This window comes from Neophocaena asiaeorientalis, unplaced genomic scaffold, assembly GCF_003031525.2.
Source record: "Neophocaena asiaeorientalis asiaeorientalis breed wild unplaced genomic scaffold, Neophocaena_asiaeorientalis_V1.1 scaffold258, whole genome shotgun sequence".
In the NCBI taxonomy this organism is placed as follows: domain Eukaryota; kingdom Metazoa; phylum Chordata; class Mammalia; order Artiodactyla; family Phocoenidae; genus Neophocaena; species Neophocaena asiaeorientalis.
The window spans coordinates 2,652,169-2,674,831 of NW_020172591.1; the positions used below are offsets into that span (position 1 = coordinate 2,652,169).

Consider the following 22,663-nt stretch of genomic DNA (forward strand, 5'->3'; position numbering starts at 1 on the left):
GTATATCCCTTTAATGGGTACAAAGTTAAGAACTAGTTTTTGTATCATATGTATTTAGAAGGCTTTGACTCCTAACATTTAGTATTGAGCTCCTAAATCAAAATCTTTAGCTTCTTTCAATTGAAAAACATGTTCTTTTTTTGAATATTTTTTCTCTTTCTCACTTTTATTATTTTCCCAACCTCCTCCTTTGGAAGGCGAAAAAAAGTCTTGTTATGGGAGGAAAAATTTACTGTTTTAATTTACTGATGTTTGATTAGCACAGAATACCATAGCTTATCCTGACTGATATAATCCTCTAAATTGAAAAAACACCATCCATGCACTAACTCATTTAGAATCTCCTTACTTTTCCCTCACATTGTGTAGTCAGGCCTTATTTCCTTATTGTGTAGAAGGAAAGGTCTAGGTGTCCAGCTGTTGGGAATCAGCAGTCTTTGATGGCCTTCCGTGATCCCTTGGGAGGAGACAGAGCTTATGTGTTTCCTCTGAGGAAGAGGGAATTTCATGGAGGCCTAGGAAATTCCCAAGGTTTTATGGCCTGCAGCCCACACAGGCTTATTTTTCCCAGAATTAACCCTGAAAGTTTAATCCACATCTAAATGTCAGATATGTATTCCAAAATTCAAGCTGTGTTTGATTTAAGCCTAGAAGATAATAATTTTATCTCACAAGTCATGCAACTGTTGGCGAGAACTTCTTTGAGAAGGTGTGTGTGTGAGATATCATTAATTTGTGCGTGATATTATTAAAATGCTACACGTTTCATAGGTTTCTTCCATTTACCGTTTTATCTCTATTTTGCTAATTTTATTTTAGACCGTAACACTCTTTGAGAAAACTTGTAACGTTCCAAGTGGAATCATGTCTTAAGGTTAAGTTTCTAAAGCCATTACGTAAAACAAAAGTTGTGTACAGTCAGAATTAACCTTGAAAAACACTTTAGGAGAATGCCATACTGGACCTACCTATCATCTCTCACTAAACCCACCCAACACTCATTCTTCTAGCACAGCATCAGCTGGCTATTCCCTTGGTTGAGCACCAGCTAAAGTAGTTGGCTTGCATTTCAGTGGCCATGTTGTACAAGTAATGCATAGCTTGAAACACGGGGATCATGTTCGGTACAGTGTAAAGCCTGTATTATGAGAGGGCCTTAGGAACTGACACCAACTGAGGGAAGCCAACTCAGCTCATGTCCAGGGGCCTATGCTTATTACATGGAATAGCCAGTGGGAACACTGTCCCTACTTAAATTGCTGTTTTCCCCCAAGCCCCCATTTTTGTCTAAGCTCAAATACTGAAGCATCACTTAAATGCAGTTGTGATGCAATGTCACTGTGCTTCAGCCGTGTAAGAACAGCTGTGACTACATGAATTATAACGGTTCGTCATCTTTAACAGAAGACAAAGTGAATGCCCAGTTTCAAATTGGTCCAAATCTGTTTTTCTTTGCATCTACGTATGCTTGTTAACAAAGATGTAGAGTAGAAATGAAGAGCAATTTTGCCGCTGTCCAGTGTGAACTTTTCAACTATATTTTAAAATCTTCCTGAAGAAACAAAAATTACCATATGAAACACTTGATAAATTCCTTCAGTGACCCCACATACTTTGTATTGTTAATAAAATTGGCGAACTGTCTCAAGACAATATGTATCGTATGCTTATACATAATTGGAATGTGCCCAGTATTTGTGTAAATTACTAAAGGCTCAAAAACTGTGTTGGAGGAAATATATTAGAATACTATTCAAATAGGTATTTTATGACTGATGGCAAAACCAGCTTCTGAAATTTGAACACAGCCAGGAGGTCACTGCACAGTATCAGAATAATGCAATTATGTGTTACAGGCTTATAATGGTGAGTTGAAGGCGTGAATAATAACTCACGTGTTGTTGAATTGTGAATAACACTGTCAGTGTCACTTCTAAGAAATTTCCACCTTCTCTAGAAACGGAGGTAGAGAAGCAGAGTGTTCTGATTAGAGAGCGGCCTCGAGTTGTCTCAAGTGATAAAGAGCAAAGGTAGAGCAGAGCCTTTCATCAGAAGAGGAGATGACATTGATCTGGTGAGATTCTCCATCACAGCAATCAGTCACATGGGAGAAAGCTGCCCTTCATGCATCAATGAGATTACTTTCAGTGGTAAATGGTGGCCGTGGTTCATGGTATGAGTGGAAATGCTTGCCATTAGGCAATCAAAAGTGTCAGCGGAAGATGCCCCCCGCCCCCCGCCCACCCTGCTAAGGCTTGATTCATTGGGGTCAAAGTCCAGTCCAGGGTTAAGATTTCCAGGACAAATCTTCAAGCTATAAGAGTCAGAGGGTCAGTTGACTGAGCTAGGAATGGAAATACCAAGATAAGGATCTCAAAGGGAACAGATGCTTAAAGCAGGAAAGATGTGGAGAAAGGCAAATGGTCAGACTCAGGTTGCCATGGCAAAGTCAGGAGCCCAGGTAAGCCAAGTCACGTTGTCAGGTTGTTGCGTCTGGGTCAAAATGCCACTGGCAGCGTCAGGATGGTTGAGGGAAGGACCGTGTTCGGGATTATAGGCCGAGCTTTGTAGGGTTCGTTCTTCTTTATAACTCTAACTTGCATATCACCCTCTCTGGACCAGTTTTTTAGCTTTCCCACAGGATCTTGACATTGGAGTAATTTTGTTGAACCCTTCGAAATTTATACAAATACATGCTTTTCAAAGTAACGTATTAGCATAGAACATAGTTTTTTCCCTCAGATTCCGCCACCAGTTTTTCATGTGACATTAAATTGTCTCTTAAGATGTCTAAGTATTGTTTCTTCACCTACTAATAAGAAGTATAATGTCAGAGATAGTTGACAAAAGTAGTTCTAGAAATAAAGGGAGATTCTAAATGTGAAAAATTTGTCTGTTATTATATTATTCACCCTTTTTCTAAACTCATACTCTTAATATAGGAATTAATAGGCAATCATAGTAAGCAACGGGTTCTTAATTTAGAGTGTTTTAATCAACAAAAGAACTGAAATCTAATAGAAATTAAATGTCCATATGAAGAAAGGCATATTCTTGTTATTTGGGGAAACTTTTAATCAAAAATAATTGAAAAAGGGGGTCACCATCATAGTGGTGATGAATTGGGAAAGAAATTAGAAAAATTCCCAAATGTTGTTCACGGGTAGTCAGTTCTGTGTTCCAAAATTTCACTGGACTAAACCACGAAAAATCTTATTTGTCAATATACCTTTGAAAAACTAGATACTCTTTTTACAAAATTAGGAGCAGGGAGAAGATAAAAAATTTATATAATCATACTTTTCGCTGAATATTTACACTGGATAATTTTCAGAGCTTTCCAGTATGAAAATATCATTTGAAGAATTTTATAGAGTTAAGCCCCATTAAAAGCCATTGTTTATTACTAAATCTCATTTAGCATATGTGGGCACACTATATAAATGTATTTGCATTATGGAATTTAAATCTGAAGAATGAAAGTGTAAGTGCTATTGGACTATAGTTGCTGTAAATCTTCAAAATGCTTTTGAATTAATGATCCTGAGTACACTTATAAGAATCTCTAAATTTTCTTATTTGACAGAAATCTTCATCACCAACAGAAAATAAGTAATAGCTGTGTCCGACTGTCTTCAGCTGAATATTCTCTTCCAGAACTTAGTTTGGCGTTTGAAGTATAATTAGTAAGAGAAGATTGCATATAGACAGTTAGATTTTATTATATTCATGTTATCAAGAGTGTGAATGCCACAGCATCCCGTGTACTTTGAGAGCTCTGTTCCCACTTTGAAAAAAATATGCCCTGTTTTCTAAGGCAGAACGGTGGTACTGCTAAATTTGTAGTTTAAAGCTAGGATGATTTCTTAGGTCCTTAAATGCAGAAAGATAAGACAAACAACCCTTCCCATCAGGGGGAGACAAACAGGGAAAGAATAGCATATTGGCATTCTTAAAGGGTGCAAGAGTTTTTTTCTTCACTCCCTATCTTTCAAAAGGAGGAAACCTTTTTGAGAAAACTTTTAAAATTCCACCCTTTTGTAAATATAGAAAGACGAACACCATGTTTACATAATTAAAATATTCTGTGGTAAGCATCAAAATAACATTTGTACAGTAACATCATAAAAAAATTGAATAATCTATCAAACTCAAAGCAGTCCCTATTCTACTGATTATCGTTGACACGCATACATCTAATTTCAACCGTTTTGTTCAGTGAGTTTGTAAGGATTATCTCACCCAGGTAGAAATATTCCTGTTAAGGTTCCATTCTATAAAGACTGTTCTTAACTGCGTCATCAGATCTGGACCCCAGGCTGGTATCTACTCACCGGTGGCAAACACCTCTCCTTGACAACGAAGAGCTACATGACTTGAGGCTATCTGAAAATGACACAGCTCTTTGGAATTAACTGTGTACAATTTATTCATAGTTAGGGTACATTATTTACATGCATGCCCACTTAGACATACACGCAAAGTCATGGCAGGTGAATTCACAAGTCGGACAATGGTTTGCTGGCAGTGACTAGCTCCCTCTAGTTCAGCCAGTGGTGAGCCTTACCAGCAGCAGCCTGGCTGCCTCTCCATCCTGGTCCTAATCCAGAGTTTCTTTCTCTTTCATGTGGGTTCTTTGTCATAGGTTGAATCTCCTTTGCACCCCATTCAGTTTTATGCCGGTTTCCCACATGAGCTTATTAGAGATGTAATATTCATTACCCAGAAATCTCTGTCTGCAATTGCTCCAGCATCATTCTTTAATGAATACAGACTTCATTGCATGTCTTTCTGTTACTTTAGCTCCTTCAATTTCTATTTTTATTACAAAGGTCTGTGCAAATAAAAGAATATCAAAAGGTATGGCTATAAATGCTAAATTCCCTCTGTCTTGAAATGCCTGTGCACTGCTGCTACAAAATGCCACTGCATTTTAATGCATTTCTCACAAGGCAGCAAGGTATGGTCAAAATAACACTGGCTTTGGAGTCACACGTCTCCTGGTCCGCCACTCCCCAACTGGGCTACTTATCTGAGCCTCAGCGTGCCCATTTGTGAAATGTTAATAACAATGTCATCCTCAAAAATTGGGGGATTAAATGAGATGAAGTATGTAAAGCATAAATATTATACGTAAGGCGTCATAGGAGCTTAATAAATGTGAGTTTCTTTTCTCCAGCCTGTTGTAGTAATGGGAGGAGACTATGGCATGCACAAATGAACGCTCATTTTAAAATGTATTTCAATTGAGGTAATTATGAACTAGGAAGAATAAGGTTAGATTCCAAAGGAGCAGATAATGCCTTACTGTGATGTGTATTGCATTTGGGGATATATTACTATAGGTGACGATGAGGAAAATGACATGGTTTCTGAATTTCATTGCAACTTGAAACTCTTTCCAGCTTTAAAGTGTTAAAAGCCTATTTAACTGTACATCTGCCTTTAAAGGCGTAGGCAGTATAGTTGACAAGAAATCACTGCAATATAAATCTGTTTTGTTATACCGCTTGAATTAATTTAAAATAAAATTTCAGCACACTGAAAGTGCAGGAGTGGCGTTGATCACCCACATATGGATACAGCTATAATAGGAACTTTTTTGGTAAGAATGGCTAACCTTTACCTTATCCAGTGAACAAATAATACAGTAAGCCTAATTTTCTAACTAGCAACTTGGAGATGGGATTATTGATACTTTACCAGATTTTATATGATTGCAAGAGTATGTGAGTTACATCATAAGCTAATGTTGCTTCTGAAACTATCAGGCAAAATTCTTAGAAGCTCTACTACTAAGTTCCATAAAGCCAGGAGAATGGAACCATTAACATGTAAATAGAGGGAGGAAAAACAGGAGTCCTCAGAAAGTAACTCCTCAAGGCTGGCCTTAACTTCCATTCTGGTCCAGTATGTTGTTAGAAGACCTAGTCTTTAAGATATAAACGAGATGAAGGAGGAGATGCAGGTTGAAAGGTAGTAAGCAGTGGTGGAAAGAGCCTTCTTTGAAGTTAGACCTTGTACATCTATTAGCCATGACCCTCAGCTTCCTCATGTCTATGGAGCAAAACAGTAAAAGCTACCTTTAAGTATTCTGTGATTCTGAAGTATTTACAACACCCGTTACACAGCAATTATGTAACTCAACTCAAGTTCCAGCTCCTATAGATTGGTAGTAGCTTTCTGAAGTTCTGGGTTAAGAAGGATCCTAAGGCCATGTCTAGGATTATGGGGAAGGAATGCCGTAAGCGATTAGTGATGTCTGCTCTGAGCAGAAAGTGGAGTAACTAAAAGTCTGTATCAATATATTGTCTGTATAAATGTTCCATAAATTATGAGCATTATGCTTATTGCTGCTTTATGACAAAGGCATTTTTATGTTCCTCTTCAAATTTCTACCTCTTCAACACAAAATGGAATCAGTTAACTGCTTTGGTTACAATAGCTGTGTTGTTTTCTGTTTTATTATTTTTTTAAATATTTATTGATTTGATGGTAAACCTGTGTGTGTTATCTGCACAGAAGGGCTGAGAGATGAAATCAGAATTTTCTATTCCTAATTGTATTATATAAACCAACTACCTGGGAAAAAATCTGATACAGTTACTAGAAGTAGAGTGAGGGTTAGAGAGAGAGAGAAAAAAAAAGAGAATGTTGCGATGTAATCCTGGCTTATCATGAAAGGTTTGCACGGTGCCCCATAACTTCTTTAAAATATTCACACAAGGGAGAATGTTTTGCACTTAGATGGTCCGTGAATTTCTAGACTTTCTTCCTGTTTTTCTCTGAGGTCAGATTTCTTCTCTGGGTAAATAGTCATGTTCCTGTCAGCCATAGGGGATTTTCTGAATCGTAAACAGCTGATTTTGTATTCTTGCCCCATTCCTTCTATCTGAGAACTGAAATCTGATCAAACCCGTATTTTTTAATTTATTTATTTATTGGCATATGGAAGAATAGTTTACGGTCTGAGTATGATTATTTTTTCCCACAAATGTAGGAAAATTGTGGGCATTTTTAAGACAGTCCCTTATCAGTTTCTTTCTTTTTCCTTTATTACTGATGACTTCATTCTGCTTGAATTCAGTGCTTCGGTTTCTTTGGGTAAACTAATAGATTATGTATGCTGTGTTTGCACCACGTTGATTGAACTCATCTGGTGAGTTTAAGCGCGGCTCATACATGCATGTAATGGGCAGAAGCCTGCACAGTGGATGCAGGCCCATAGTTAGCTCAGAACACTCAAGAGTGAGGGAAGCTGTTCAGAATTGAGCTGTGCTGTCTCTCCTGCCTTCCGTTGTTCAGAAAAGCATATCAGACGTTCCACTTCTTTCTTACCTTTATCTTCTCCAAGTTCTCGAGGAAAACTTTTGTTCAAAAAAAAAAAGTATAGTCAGGAAAGAGAGTTAGAACTACTTTGCACGTTTTAAAAATACATATTGAAGAAAAATCAAGGTATGTGATCCCTAAGAACTTGTCTTTTCTTAAACAAAGGCATAAGCTGCTTGGTGTCCATAGAGCAGGTAGGAAGCCAAGAACTCTGTGCTAACTTTGTACAGAGGTTGTTGAGACACGTGGTCCTGCTTTCAATTAACTTACAATCTAGTTTGGGAAGAACGTTTTCCTTCCAAAAAATGTCTACTCACCCTTTTCTTTTATAGTTTAAGTATAATTTTTAAATGTTTTAACAAAATAGTAGATGACTTCTTTCTATTGCTTTCAGATATCTCATTCTATCAGATATCTCATTTAAACTTAAAGCTCAACTGTAATACTTGGGGATGTTTTTGGTATGTAGAGGTCTTCACCGTGGGACCCCTACCTACTTTTCTCAGTCTCACCTGTCTCTCTTCCCTGTTTCCTCCCATATTCCCTGTATATACTCTAGCAGTGATTCTCACATACCCATGAAATATGAGTATCATTATGATTAATTGTTACAAATTGAGTTAAAGTACCAACATTTGCAAGTGATATATTTCATCATTTATTAGAGTAAGTTCAGAATATCCCTAAAGTACCAGCACTCCCTTTTTATTATAATTTGCTTCCCAAATGAGAGAAGGAAGGGAACATTCATCACCCAATATGGGTACGAGGCAGGACAGAAGAAGCCGAGGACCACTGCTTGCCCAACTGACCTCCTTGCATCCCCCCAAAGCAGGGTGCTTTATCATTTCTGTCCTTTGCATTGCCCTTCCCTCCACCTGGAATTTCCTCACCTCACTTGTCCAGTTATTGAGCACCTGTGCATCCTTCAAGACTCAGCTAAAGTGTCACCTCCTCTGTAGAGCCTTCTGTGGTCTCCTTCCTTGGCCCTGCTCTCACCCTGTTAAATCTTAAGCAGTGTGAGTCCCCAGAGGCCCTGTGCACACCTACAGCACTGGTCACCATGGATTGTGGTCCTCTGTATCCCTTTCAGCCCCCCACCTCCCAGACTGTGTGCTTTTTGTGAACGAGTTCTGTTTGTTTTAAGATCCCCAGGTCTTAACATAAGGTCTGACACAATGGGGCACTCAGTTATGCCTCAGATGAACCAAACAAGTTGATCAGCTGTAGAGGCCTGCCTAGCATCCTCCCCTTGCTTCCTAGCCCTGACTGTATCATGTGATGTTGGTACTGTTGGTACTGATGGTGACAGATCCAAGTTAAAAGGGAGCCACTGGCTGACTAGTGTGGGGTTGACTGGATAAGTCACTGGAGAAGCTGTAATTCCTGAGAGGAAGAAGTAGCTAAGTAGAGAGAGAAAAAGCTTGGACAACTAACCAAGATGGTATGTTCTATGACCAGCTCTTTAGTTTTCTTTTTACTTCTCCACATGGCTTCCACCTTCTTCTCTTTCTCTATGTCCTGCCCACACCCATATAATGACATGTACTCCAGCCCCACTCCAAAAATTCACACATGTCATTAAAACGAACAGTGGCACCTGCCAACTCTGCATCACCTCCAACCTTCAGGTCAAGTAACTGGTCTCAAGTTGGCACCACTTATTTCAGAAAATGAGTTACTACATTAAAATTTAACCAAACTCTGTACATATGATTATAAGAAAAAGGTGATGGCTCTTTTAATTGCTCTAAAGATCAGGACCTTATCTTAAGTTCTCACTCAAAAGGCATTTATTAATCCCAAGTTAGATGTTTTGACCCTTGGAGCTAAACATATGCACATAAAGACTGGTTTTTATTTATTTTTATTACCAGGGATTTCACAGTTCTCCTAGCATGTCTGTATGATATTACTGCATCTTCCAAATTTGGATGTCAGCTGCTTTGATAAAAAAAAAAAAAAATCAAAAAGCGAGTTTCCAGGATGATGTACATTGTGTGACTGTCTGATTATGTCCTCTGATTATGTCCTGCAGTGGCCGTTCCATTAGCGGAAGCACTGACCGCATCCAGAAGTTGCGGAAGGAGTATTATCAGGCTCGGAGGGAAGCTTTCGCTTTATGTGAGGACAGTGAAGGAAGAGCAAGACCTGACTATGACCTTCACTGGGTAAGTCCATGCCTGATTGCAATCACTGAATTCATCTTTACTGATGTAGTTAAGAGCAGAAGAACATAGCCAAGAATGCGCTGTACATATCAAGCTATACTTAGGTTACTTCAGTTTCATAGATGTGAACATTACCTAAACCACAGCCATTTTCTCCCACAGAAGTTGTTTCTATAAATCAAACCACCCTAATGCACAGTAGTTCATTTTAATTGCTCTCATATTTACTCCCTGTTGGACTTGTATGCCAGCTTGTTGGGATGGAGCAGATGTTAGCTATTTTAAAGAACACAAGCAATCTTGGCCATCATCTACTGAGCCTTAATCCTTGCCCTCCATCTCTTGAGTCTCAGACATCTGGTCAAGCATTAACAGACCATGCAACATAAGCCATCTCTCCTTTGGAAAATGATATTAGAAATAAATTTCAGAAGGGTCCGAAAGATATCAATTCAAAGATATCAACTGTTTGTGTATTGCCTCTGAACAATACATTTTGCTGATCTTACCAGTACACTAAGATCATTTTATTTTGAGATAAGGGCAGTTTTTTCTTAGAGGGTTCTCTTTGCCAAATCCTTCAACATTTGGGAAGAGAAAAGAATATTGTGACCTCTAAAGAGATATTTTCTGGGTTTTTTTCAAAATAGCATGATTCATTCTCTTGCCTTTTTCAAGAAGGCAAGGTTCTCACTCATCCTCTTTGATGATTACTGCCTCTTCTCCTACAGTTTTTAGTGCTGTTTTGAGAACCCCATAAGGAACTATCTTATCCCTGGTGGCCACACCAGCTCTTTCGAAGGACCGATGTATTAAAGGAAAGTTTCCTTTCTTGATTTTCACACTCATATTTGTGTTCACGAGGTCACAGGAGGGAGAGTAGAGTCCAGCCACTGAGCTGATTCCCTCTAGTCTTCACTTGGATACTGTGGTTTCTCATGCATGAAACCTAGTACTTTTACACAGGGGCTCCAAACTCAGTTTCAGCATCCACCACTGTTGCACAGGGCGACTGAAATTTCTTAGCCCCATAGACTCTGCCTTATATGGCAGAGTTTAAAAACACTAATCAGAAATACACAGTAAGGATTAGCGATCTCCAACCAAATGGCCTCAGCCTCTCCCACAGATAAGCATCCCATGACTACACATCCGAACAAACAGCTATTTACTGGCTTTATTACAGATGTTAGGATTAAGCAGAGTGGCATTTACAGTGATGGGGCAACTGGTCACTTAGACTCTCAGTAACAGAAGAGAAAGATGGTCACAGAGTAACAATCTACAACAATTCATTTCAAGCTTAAATCAGATTGACTTATTGACTTTGATGAAAGACTCTATACATGAGGCTCTGCTCCCTGAACCCAATGGACAATAAAATAAAGGGAAGTTGTTCCCACCATGTCCAGTGCATTGAAAAATCTTCCTTCTCAAAACCAGTGTGAATTCCTATGAGCAAAATAAGATAAGTAATTTTAGATAAAGTAGTCCCTGTTGTTTGGACCATACTTTATATGATCTCCTTACATCAAGCTGAAAGGATGAAAATGCTTACACTCATGAGATTTAAAGTTTCCTCTTACCTTCATCAAACCTGAGCTAGATAACCACACACTTGTGTCCTCCCTATCTTGATGATTCTGTTTCTGTGCTGAGCAAATGTGTAACCAGACAAACAATCTAGTGAGTAAAAGAGTCTCTCTATTTTCATTTGTGTTTCCCATGCTCGGGTGTGTTGAGCTTTGCCAAAAGTGACTGATTTTACATTTCCCAGACAGCTGGGGACTCCAGCTTCCCAAAGGGATGCTTGGGAAGTGCACTGTCATAAAAGATGACTGTTCATTGTGATTGGCTGTGATACTCCAAACCAGGGATTAGAATCTCAGCATCCTTTCCCGTCCTCTCCACAAGCCAAGGAAAAACACTAGTATCTTTTGTCCACCATAGACCTGAGAGATCACCCCGTTGTCTTGCTACTTTTGGAGAGATCTAGGAAAGCAAGTTTAGAAAGTTACCATTTCATTCCTGCCAGTCAGCCAGACACAACAAGGCAGCTTTTATGAGACTGTGGTTCCTAGATTGGCTGGTCTTCAGGATCACCGAGGGTGCCTGTTAAAAACGGTTAGACAGTCCATGAAGGGGAGGGATGGGACCCAAGAGAGGGCTCCCAGGTGCTTCTCCAGGTGGTCATCAAGCTTTCTGACTCACAAGTCTAAAAGTAGGGCATTGATTCCAATTGCTTCAGTAAACACTGAAGTAGTTCTACTTATCTAACAAGATCAGTACATGGACCAGCATCATCAAAAAATACTGTCATGGACTCAGAATCCCCCAAGCTCCCAGTACCTCAGACTGAGAGGCCTGACAAATATCCCCTCGAGTCACACTATACTGGGGAACTTCCGATCTATCGAGAAGGAAATTAGGGAAATAAGTTACCTAATAACTACTTTCTTAAAAGGCCAAAAAGAATGAAAGTATGCTCACAAAAGTCTTCAAAGCCAAAATTATTAAAACAATCACGGAGGGCTTCCCTGCTGGCGCAGTGGTTGAGAGTCCGCCTGCCGGTGCAGGGGACACGGGTTCGTGACCCGGTCGGGGAAGATCCCACATGCCGCGGAGCAGCTGGGCCCGTGAGCCATGGCCGCTGAGCCTGCACGTCCGGAGCCTGTGCTCCGCAACGGGAGAGGCCACAACAGTGAGAGGCCCGCGTACCGAAAAAAAAAAAAATCACAGAAAGAGTATTAGGATCTATGAATCACTGAAAAGATTATTAGGTTCTGTTCATAGTTTTCTGGTGGTTTTATTGTTTGTTTATTTTATTTTTCACATCTCTGAAATTAGGATGCCGTTTACAGTCACTTTTAGCCAGGTGTCATGATACAGTCGTCATTTTCTGCACAAGAAATGTATAATGAAATTTGCAGGCTGCATATTAGAAACTTGGAAGACAATCCTAGAGAAATTTTGGAGTATGCTTTTAGGAAAAGCTGCTCCTTATTAATATTTTTTGGAATGTATTTTTATCACTCTTTTTTTCTTTGACCCCCCTCAGACTTTCTGCATCTTCCCAGGCCATCTTGTGGGTAGTTTTCTGCCTATGTTACACCTGCCCAGTGGCCCAGAGCCAAAGATTTCTCTTACTGCTCTCTTGGGTTCTCCCTTGCTCTCATACCTTTCTCTCTTTTCCTTCTCTTTTTTCTGTGTCTCCTATTCAATTTTAACCAATATTTGCTCAGCCTTAGCATAAGCGCAGTACTGGTAACAATAATATATCATCTCTATGTCGGAGGAACTCACAGTCTAGCCAGGAATACAGACGTCTAAGCCAAAACCAAAAAAAAAGGACATTAATATATGTGAGAAATGCTGTAGTGTAGAGTAGTATTATCTGCTAAATAGGTGCAGTTAATTCTGTTGGAAGCAGGGTGTGCATGAGGGGTGCTGGGAAAGCGATAGAGAACATTTGGGAGTTGCCTCAGTCACATATTTTGTTCTTTTTCTCTCAAATATGGTGGTTTTTCTTTTCCCAAAGGAGCTCCTGATTTATTCACTTCATTTGTGTTGAAATAAATGAATACACACAGATTGCAAGGTTTGTAAATATAGACATGAGACCTTAAAATTCTTTTCAGCAAGTCTGTTTGGTAGCTGTTTTCCCATCTAGGCTCTGAAAAGCTGTAAAGAACAAGTGGAGGGAATTTCAATGGCTCCAAGAGATGCCTGGTGAGTTTTTATAGGCCCAATTAAGAGAGCAAGATACGCTAGCTGTGAAGTGTTCAGATTTGCCAGAAGAAAACCTAATACCTGTTATCTACTGGCATTTTATGTTCTGGAAAATTTGTTAAGACTGCCACAGTCCTCTGGCAGCAGGCTGCAGTTCGTCCTAGTTGGGCTTTATTATTATTATTATTAATTATTATTATTATTAGCAGATAAAGATTTCTGCTTCTTTAACAGCAGCATGCATATCCTGTAAGTAATAATTTCGGAAATGGGATGGCTCTAGAGCTTTGTACAAATATTAGTACCTTTATTACTGTTTCTTTTCAAGAGCTGCATGGCATATATTATACCTCCTTCCTCTTTTTACTTCTTTGGCTAAATTAGAAGAATGTTTATCTGTAAAAGGGGTTTGTAGACACATGGGTGGGAAGGAGGTAAGCTGGTTTCCACTGTCATAAAAGACATAACACTATGTCTTTATGGCGAAAGGGATGGGTTCAGGTAGGTCATGGTTGGAACAAAGAGATGGTTGGGTGAATAAATAACAACATTCTGAAAGATTTGTTCTATTACGAAGATGATTTACAAACCAAATGGATGGATATACTTGGCAGCTAGCTGTCTGGACAATAACAGACACAGCTGGTGAATTCTGTAGTCAGAAGAAAGGGAGATCAAGATGCTGAGCTCATGCTAGCCATCTCAGGAAGGATTTGAGATGGAATGTGTAATAGCCACACAAGTACAAAACCATCAGAAGGTAATTTTCTACACATGATGGATAAGAGAAATGAGCTCCTGCTGTACACTGGTGCAATACAAGAACTAAGACTTGTTCATATTTTCCTTCTCCTGCTCCTTGAAGGCATTTGTTAAAAACTAGGGACGGGGCGGGGGGACCTTGAAGATGGCGGAAGAGTAAGATGCGGAGATCGCCTTCCTCCCCACAGATACACCAGAAATACATCTACACGTGGAACAGCTCCTACAGAACACCTACTGAAGGCTGGCAGAAGACCTCAGACCTCCCAAAAGGCAAGAAACTCCCCACGTACCTGGGTAGGGCAAAAGAAAAAAAAGAAAAAACAGAGACAAAGAATAGGGAAGGGACCTACACCAGTGGGAGGGAGCTGTGAAGGAGGAAAGGTTTCCACACACTAGGAAGCCCCTTCACTGGTGGAGATGGGGGTGGGCGGGGGGAAAGCCTCGGAGCCATGGAGGAGAGCGCAGCAACGGGTGCGGAGGGCAAAGCAGAGGGATTCCAGCACGGAGGATCAGTGCCGACCGGCACTCACCAGCCCAGGAGGCTTGTCTGCTCACCCGCCGGGGAGGGTGGGACTGGGAGCTGAGGCTCAGGCTTCGGTCGGATCGCAGGGAGAGGACTGGGGTTGGTGTCACGAACACAACCTGAAGGGGTTAGTGCGCCACAGCTGGCCGGGAGGGAGTCCGGGGAAAAGTCTGGAGCTGCCGAAGAGGCAAGAGACCATTGTTTCAGGGTGCACGAAGAGAGGGGATTCATAGCACCACATAAACGAGCTCCAGAGACGGGCGCGAGAGGCGGCTAAAAGCGCAGACCCCAGAGACGGGCATTAGACGCTAAGGCCGCTGCTGCCACCACCAAGAAGCCTGTGTGCGAGCACAGCTCACTCTCCACACCTCCCCTCCCGGGAGCCTGTGCAGCCTGCCACTGCCAGGGTCCCATGATCCAGAGACAACTTCCCCGGGAGAACGCACGACGGCCTCAGGCTGGTGCAATCTGTGCCCCTCCCTCCCCCCCGCCCCACCGGCCTGTGTGAGCCAGAGCCCCCGAATCAGCTGCTCCATTAACCCTGTCCTGTCTAGGCAAAGAGCAGATGCCCTCAGGCGACCTACACACAGAGGCGGGGCCAAATCCAAAGCTGAGCCCCGGGAGCTGTGAGAACAAAGAAGAGAAAGGGAAATCTCTCCCAGCAGCCTCAGGAGCAGCAGATTAAATCTCCACAATCAACTTGATGTACCCTGCATCTGTGGAATACCTGAAGAGGCAACGAATCATCCCAAATTGAGGAGGTGGACTTTGGGAGCAACAATATATATATTTTTCCAACTTTTTCTCTTTTTGTGAGTGTGTATGTGTATACTTCTGTGTGTGATTTTGTCTATATAGGTTTGCTTTTACCATTTGTCCTAGGGATCTGTCTGTCCATTTTTTTTTTAATAGTTTTTAACACTTCTTACCATTGATGGATTTCTTTATTGGTTTGGTTGCTCTCTTCTTAATTTTCTTTATTCCTTTTAAATTTTTTTAACTAACTTTTTAAATCTTAATAACTTTTATTTTAGTTTATTTTTTTCTTTCTTTCTTTTTTCTCTCACTTTTCTTCTGACCTGTGTGGCTGACAGGGTCTTGGTGCTCCAGCCAGGAGTCAGACCTGAGCCTCTGAGGTAGGAGAGCCGAGTTCAGGACATTGGTCCACCAGAGACCTCCCGCCCCAAATAATCTTAGCTGGCAGGAGCTCTCCCAGAGATCTCTGTCTCAATGCTAAGACCCAGCTCCACTCAGCAACCAGCAGCTCCAGTGCTGGACACCCCATGACCAACAACTAGTGAGATAGGAACACAACCCCACCCATTAGTAGAGAGGCTGCCTAAAATCATACTAAGTTCACAGACACCCCAAAACACACCACTGGACGGGGTCCTGCCCAATGGAAAGACAAGATCCAGCCTCATCCACCAGAACACAGGCAACAGTCTTCTCCACCAGGAAGCCTACACAACCCACTGAACTAACCTTACCCACTGGGGGAAGACCCCAAAAACAACGGAATTATGAACCTGCAGCCAGCAAAAAGGAGACCCCAAACACAGTAAGTTAAGCAAAACGAGAAGACAGAGAAACACACAGCACATGAAGGAGCAAGGTAAAAACCCACCAGACCAAACAAATGAAGGGGAAATAGGCAGTCTACCTGAAAAAGAGTTGAGAGTAATGATAGTAAAGATGATCCAATATCTTGGAAATAGAATGGAAAAAAATTACAAGAAACGTTTCACAAGGACCTAAAAGAACTAAAGAGCAAACAAGCAATGATGAACAACACAATAAATGAAATTTAAAATTCTCTAGAAGGAATCAATAGCAGAATAACTGAGGCAGGAGAACAGGTAAGTGACCTGGAAGATAAAATAGTGGAAATAACTACTGCAGAGCAGAATAAAGAAAAAAGAATGAAAAGAATTGAGGATACTCTCAGAGACCTCTGGGACAATGTTAGACACACCAACATTCAAATTATAGGGGTCCCAGAAGAAGAGAAACAGAAAGTGACTGAGAGAATATTTGAAGAGATTATACTTGAAAACTTCCCTAATATGAGAAAGGAAAGAGTCAATCAAGTACAGGAAGCACAGAGAGTCCCATACAGGATAAATCCAAGGAGAAACATGCCAAGACATATATTACTCAAACTATCAAAAATTAAATACAAAGAAAAAATTTAAAAGCATCAAGGGAAAAGCAACAAATAACATACAAGGGAATTCCCATAAGGTTAACAGCTGATTTCTCAGCAGAAACTTTGCAAGCCAGAAGCATGTGGCAGAACATATTTAAAGTGATGAAATGGAAAAACCTACAACCAAGATTACTCTACCCAGCAAGGATCTCATGTAGATTTGACAGAGAAATAAAACCTTTATGGACAAGCAAAAGCTAAGAGAATTCAGCACCACCAAACCAGCTTTACAGCAAATGCTAAAGGAACTTCTCTAGGCAGGAAACACAAGAGAAGGAAAAGCCCTACAATAACAAACCCAAAACAATTAAGAAAATGGTAATAGGAACATACATATTGATAATTAACCTTAAATGTAAATGGATTAAATGCTCCAACCAAAAGGCGTAGACTGGCTGAATGGATACAAAAACAAGACCTGTACATATGTTGTCTACAAGAGACCCACTTCAGACCTAAGGACACATATAGACTGAAAAGGAGGGGATGGAAAAAGATATTCCATGCAAATGGAAACCAAAAGAAAGCTAGAGTAGCAGTTCTTCTATCAGACAAAATACACTTTAAAATAAAGACTATTACAAGAGACAAAGAAGGGCACTACATAATGATCGAGGGATCAATCCAAGAAGAAGATACAACAATTGTAAATATTTATGCACCCAACATAGGATCACCTTGATACATAAGGCAAATGCTAACAGCCATAAAAGGGGAAATGGACAGTAACACAATCATAGTAGGGGACTTGAACATCCCACTTTCACCAATGGGCACATCATCCAAAATGAAAATAAATAAGGAAACACAGCTTTAAGTGACACATTAAACAAGTTGGACTTAATTGATATTTATAGAACATTCCATCCAAAAACAACAGAATACACTTTCTTCTCAAGTGCTCATGGAACATTCTGCAGGATAGATCGTATCTTGGGTCACAAAAAAAGCCTTAAATTTAAGAAAATTGAAATTGTGTCAGGTATCTTTTCTGACCACAACACTATGAGACTAGATATCAATTACAGGAAAAATGTAAAAAATACAAATACATGGAGGTTAAGCAATACTAAATAACCAAGAGATCACTGAAGAAATCAAAGACGAAATAAAAAAAAATACCTAGAAACAAATGACAGTGAAAACATGAAAACCCAAAGCCTGTGGGATGCAGCAAAAGCAGTTCTAAGAGGGAAGTTTATAGCAATACAATCCTACCTTAAGAAACAAAAATCATCTGAAATAAACAACCTAACCTTACCCCTAAAACAGTTAGAGAAAGAAGAGCAAAAAACCCCAACGTTAGCTGAAGGAAAGAAATCATAAAGTTCAGATCAGAAATGAATGAAAAAGAAATGAAGGAAACGATGGCAAATATCAATAATATTAAAAGCTGGTTCTTTGAGAAGATAAACAAAATTTATAAACCATAAGCCAGACTCATCAAGAAAAAAGGGAGAAGACTCAAATCAATAGAATTAGGAATGAAAAAGGAGAAGTAACAACTGACACTGCAGAAATAAAAAAGATCATGAGAGATTACTACAAGCAACTATATGCCAATAAAATGGACAACCTGGAAGAAATGGACAAATTCTTAGAAAAGCACAACCTTCCAAGACTGAACCAGGAAAAAATAGAAAATATAAACAGACCAATCACAAGCACTGAAATTGAAGACCTAGAGTCTGTCATAGAGAGTGAAGTAAGTCAGAAAGCAAAAAATAAATACCATATGCTAACGCATATATGGAATCTTAAAAAAAAAAAGTGGTTTTGAGTAACCTAGGAGCAGGACAGGAATAAAGACGCAGATGTAGAGAATGGACTTGAGGACGTGGGGAGGGGGGAGGGTAAGCTGGGACGAAATGAGAGAGTAATAAGCAACCTAAGTGTCCATTGACAGATGAACGGATAACGAAGATTTGGCACATATATACAATGGAATATTACTCAGCCATAAAAAGAAATGAAATTGAGTTATTTGTAGTGAGGTGGATGGACCTAGAGTCTGTCATAGAGAGTGAAGTAAGTCAGAAAGCAAAAAATAAATACCATATGCTAACGCATATATGGAATCTTAAAAAAAAAAAGTGGTTTTGAGTAACCTAGGAGCAGGACAGGAATAAAGACGCAGATGTAGAGAATGGACTTGAGGACGTGGGGAGGGGGGAGGGTAAGCTGGGACGAAATGAGAGAGTGGCATGGACATATATACACTACCAAATGTAAAATACATAGTTAGTGGGAAGCAGCTGCATAGCACAGGGAGATCAGCTTGGTGCTTTGTGTCCACCTAGAGGGGTGGGTTAGGGAGGGTGGAAGAGAGACGCAAGAGGGAGGGGATATGGGCATATATGTATATGTATAGCTGATTCACTTTTTTATGCATCAGAAACTAGCACACCATTGTAAAGCAATTATACTCCAATAAAGATGTTAAAAAACAAAAAAAACTAGGGACGTGGTAAAACAATTCTGGATAAGTCAGTGGCTCTTAAGTTGCCACAGAAACCTAATTCAAACTGGCCTAAGCAAGAAAGGAAATTTTTTGGCTCATGTAACTTTAAAGTCCATAGGCATATCTGACTTCAGGCAAAGCTGGATCCCGACCCTCCGGACAGGCTATTATGGGTCAGTCCTTCTCCATCTCTCACCTTTGTTATTCTCTCTGTAGGGACCATTGTCAAGGGGCTCCCACATATGGTGGCAAGACAGCCATCAGCAGCTCCAATCCAACAACTCTATAGAAAGAGTGTCTCACGCCCAGTATATCCAGGAGGTCCTAGAACTGATGTTCAATGCAATCCTCAATGGCTTATTGACTCAACCTGTGTCACATATCCACTTCTGAGCTCCCATGGCCAGAAAGATACAGTACCTTTACTGGTCAGAACTGCATCACAAGATCACTCCTGGAACCAGAAAGTAAAATCAGACCTACATAAATTCCATGATTGAGTATAGATGAAGAAATGGTCCCTAAAAGAAAATCAATGCTTTATTCACAGGGGAAGGGAAAAATGGATGCTGGACACAATTAGGAGTTGTCTACTACAACTTCTAGTTCTCGTAATGATAGAAACTTCCTTCATCTTCTTAGATTTTCAAGGAGAGAGAGAGAGAAAAGGACTTTCCCTTCATGTACTTTCATGTTACAAAGAACAGATCTATTGTCATTCTTAAACTTGCTGCCGTTGTCGGCTAGGTAAAAGGAGACAGAAGATTCCTTTTTGTCTACTGGTCCAGTATCTTTGAGCTATCCCAAGAACCCAGCTGGCTTCACTGAGTTATTCATGAGAAATAACTGTCTATTTGTTCAGGTTGGCAAGTGACATTTCGATTCACCCAAGACCTAGGAATTTGCCTTAGAGGGAGGCAGTAGAATTCTTTGAAAGGACAAAAAGTAAATCTCTTTCTTTGGGTAAGAACTCCATCTGTATCCTCATGGATTGTTGTTTTGTGACAAGAACATATGCTTTTCTTAAAAGCTTCAAAAGATGGGATGAGGTAAAGAATTAGAACCATCAAACGTATGTATCCGTAGCTGTTGTAGTTTGGCTCCTACCAGCAATAACCAACCCCTTCTCAGTTGATGAGACCCTCTTGAGCTCCATAATCACATCCCTCCCAATGTGTCCCTCCATCAACAGATGAGTGTTTCCCCCTGATTTCCTAAAGCAACTGAACTGAGGAATGGAAGAAGTACCAAGGCAGAGAACTGTCTACAAATTAGGTGGATTTTGGAAGGGCCTGAGGTTTGATTGAACTCGTTATTGGTGAAACATCAAATGCTACTTGAAGGGTTGGGACTTGCTCACCTAGATTTCAGGAAGTAGTGAAAATTTTAGGAAAGAAGAAGACAAAATAAATTCAAGATTTTTTTTTTGGTTGGTAGCTTTAGTCCTTTTATATCTCAGTGTGGCTTTCACTGGAACATAAGGACATATTAGCCATACAGAAGAAGATCATGTAAGTGCATTTCTAGCTTTTAAACGCAGCGTAAATCATTTTGAAAGGAGGCAACATGTTTACAGGCAATCCCCAACATAAAAACAAACTGTGTTTCAAAAACCCACTAAGAAATTAGTAGTTTGGACCTGGGAATGGTTTTCCCCATAGGAAAAAAAGTTACTGATTGTAGGGTCCCAGACCATCCTACGAAAAGCCCACTAAAACCCAGTAACCTTTTGCTAGTCACAGAACACTAACCCAGAAGTGGGAGCAGGGGAGCCATCTGAGCCAGGGGCTGGAGAAGGAAATTCCCCTCTTCCCACTTTCCTGGACACACTATGGAGATGTTCCCTAGCCTCTTCCTATCTATCAGTCTTTAAGAATGTCTTCCCAGTTTTCCTGACCTGTTATCAGCCCTACCTCCCTGTCATGACACTGCACTTAAGCCCACGCTTTCTCCCAAAGTGTTCAGGAGTCCAAAGTTACCTCTCTATACTGTCCTCCATCAAAGTACCTGTTTTCTTAGTGAAGTTCATCTCGGCTGCACTCTGGGCGGGGTGGGGGTCAAATAATCTGACCCATGGAAGTTCTTCCCACTCCCTGAAAGACTTCTCTTTTTAAAGTAGACATTTGATTAACCCTAATTAGGTACAAATGTAGGCACTGTAGGGGAAGTCTAGGAGAAGGCAGTAGGAGAGGGGTCAATGGAATCCATAACTGGAAACTTTCCCTTGGTGAAACAGAGGGGCAAGGGTCCCACACTGGTAGGACGTTTTCCCCCATGTCTTGTTGCTGCTACTCCACAGCCCAAAGGTCCTCCAGCACCTCTCTTTTATGTACAGACCCCCAGTTGCCCCACATCTCCCAGCCTGACAGGCTTCCTTGGGAAATGACCTGATCCTAGGGGTGGCACTGATTTCACCAGCATCCTGGCCCTCATTTCCCTCAAAGGAAGACTTTTGTTTCTAAGTCTGCCCCCTGTGGCCCACGGCCAGCTGCCATGACTAACACAGACCATGAGTCCTCAGTCAGCACTGTCTGAAATCTACCCTGAAGATGCTACTCTAAACTAGTGTCTTCCCATCCAGTCTTCTTAAACCCACAGATTGAGGTCCTGAATTGTAGACCCAGTCATATAGCAGGTATGGGAAGCATTTTAGAGCATGGAAGCTAGAATGCCTAAGTTCACATCCAGGCTACACTACTTGCTAACTGGGTAGATTTGGGCCATTTATTTAACCTCTCAGTCTCCTTTAAAAGTGGGATAATAGTACTGTGTATTGTGACAATGAAATGATTATTACATGTAAGGCACTTAGAATCCTATCTGGCATGCAGTAAGGTGTTCCGGAAAGACGAGGAGTTTTTAAGTGGTGCACATACTGAGGTGTTTAGAAATCATATGTTCCATTAGCCAGGCAACTATTCTTAGTCATTGTTGGAGCTTAACCTCTTCGATTATTCCAGAGTCCTGGGACATGGCACAGCACACAAAGCATTTGGGAGGCCTTCTGGCCATACTCACTCTGGTTACCACTGAGGTACCCACAGTCCCGTCAGGTGGTAACTGTCAGGGTTGGTTGTAAGGACACTTTTGGCAAAGTCCATGGGTCAAGAGGTCAATATCTATTTCCCTCTCTCCCCCCGCCACCACACACTTTTCCTTTAAGAGTGTACTCCTTTCATCCCTGATCCCAGGGGCACACCTAGTCTCTTTAGTGCGCTTGTGCTAAAATCAAAGACCAGAAGAAAGTTAGAAGCTTCTGTTTTCAACTCTGCAAAAATCCTGAAACAAAGAAATACCTGGAGACAGAGAAAAAAAACGTATGGTTACCAAAGGAGAAAGGTGAGGGGGGATAAATTTGGAATTTGAGATTAACAGGTACATACTACTATATATAAAATAGGTAAACAACAAAGACCTACTATATAGCACAGGGAACTACAGTCAGTATCTTGCAGTAACCTATAACGGAAAAGAAT

At 40.6% G+C, this 22,663-nt stretch overlaps 1 protein-coding gene across 1 annotated transcript in view; it reads left to right on the forward strand.

The window, feature by feature from the left end:
* Positions 1–22,663, forward strand: part of PARD3B (par-3 family cell polarity regulator beta) — a 1,021,377-nt gene that overhangs the window by 879,647 nt on the left and 119,067 nt on the right. Inside the window, exon 21 of the mRNA XM_024738381.1 lies at positions 9,368–9,500. Within this exon, the coding sequence (XP_024594149.1) occupies positions 9,368–9,500 (133 nt within the window). The remainder of the gene's footprint in view (positions 1–9,367; positions 9,501–22,663) is intronic.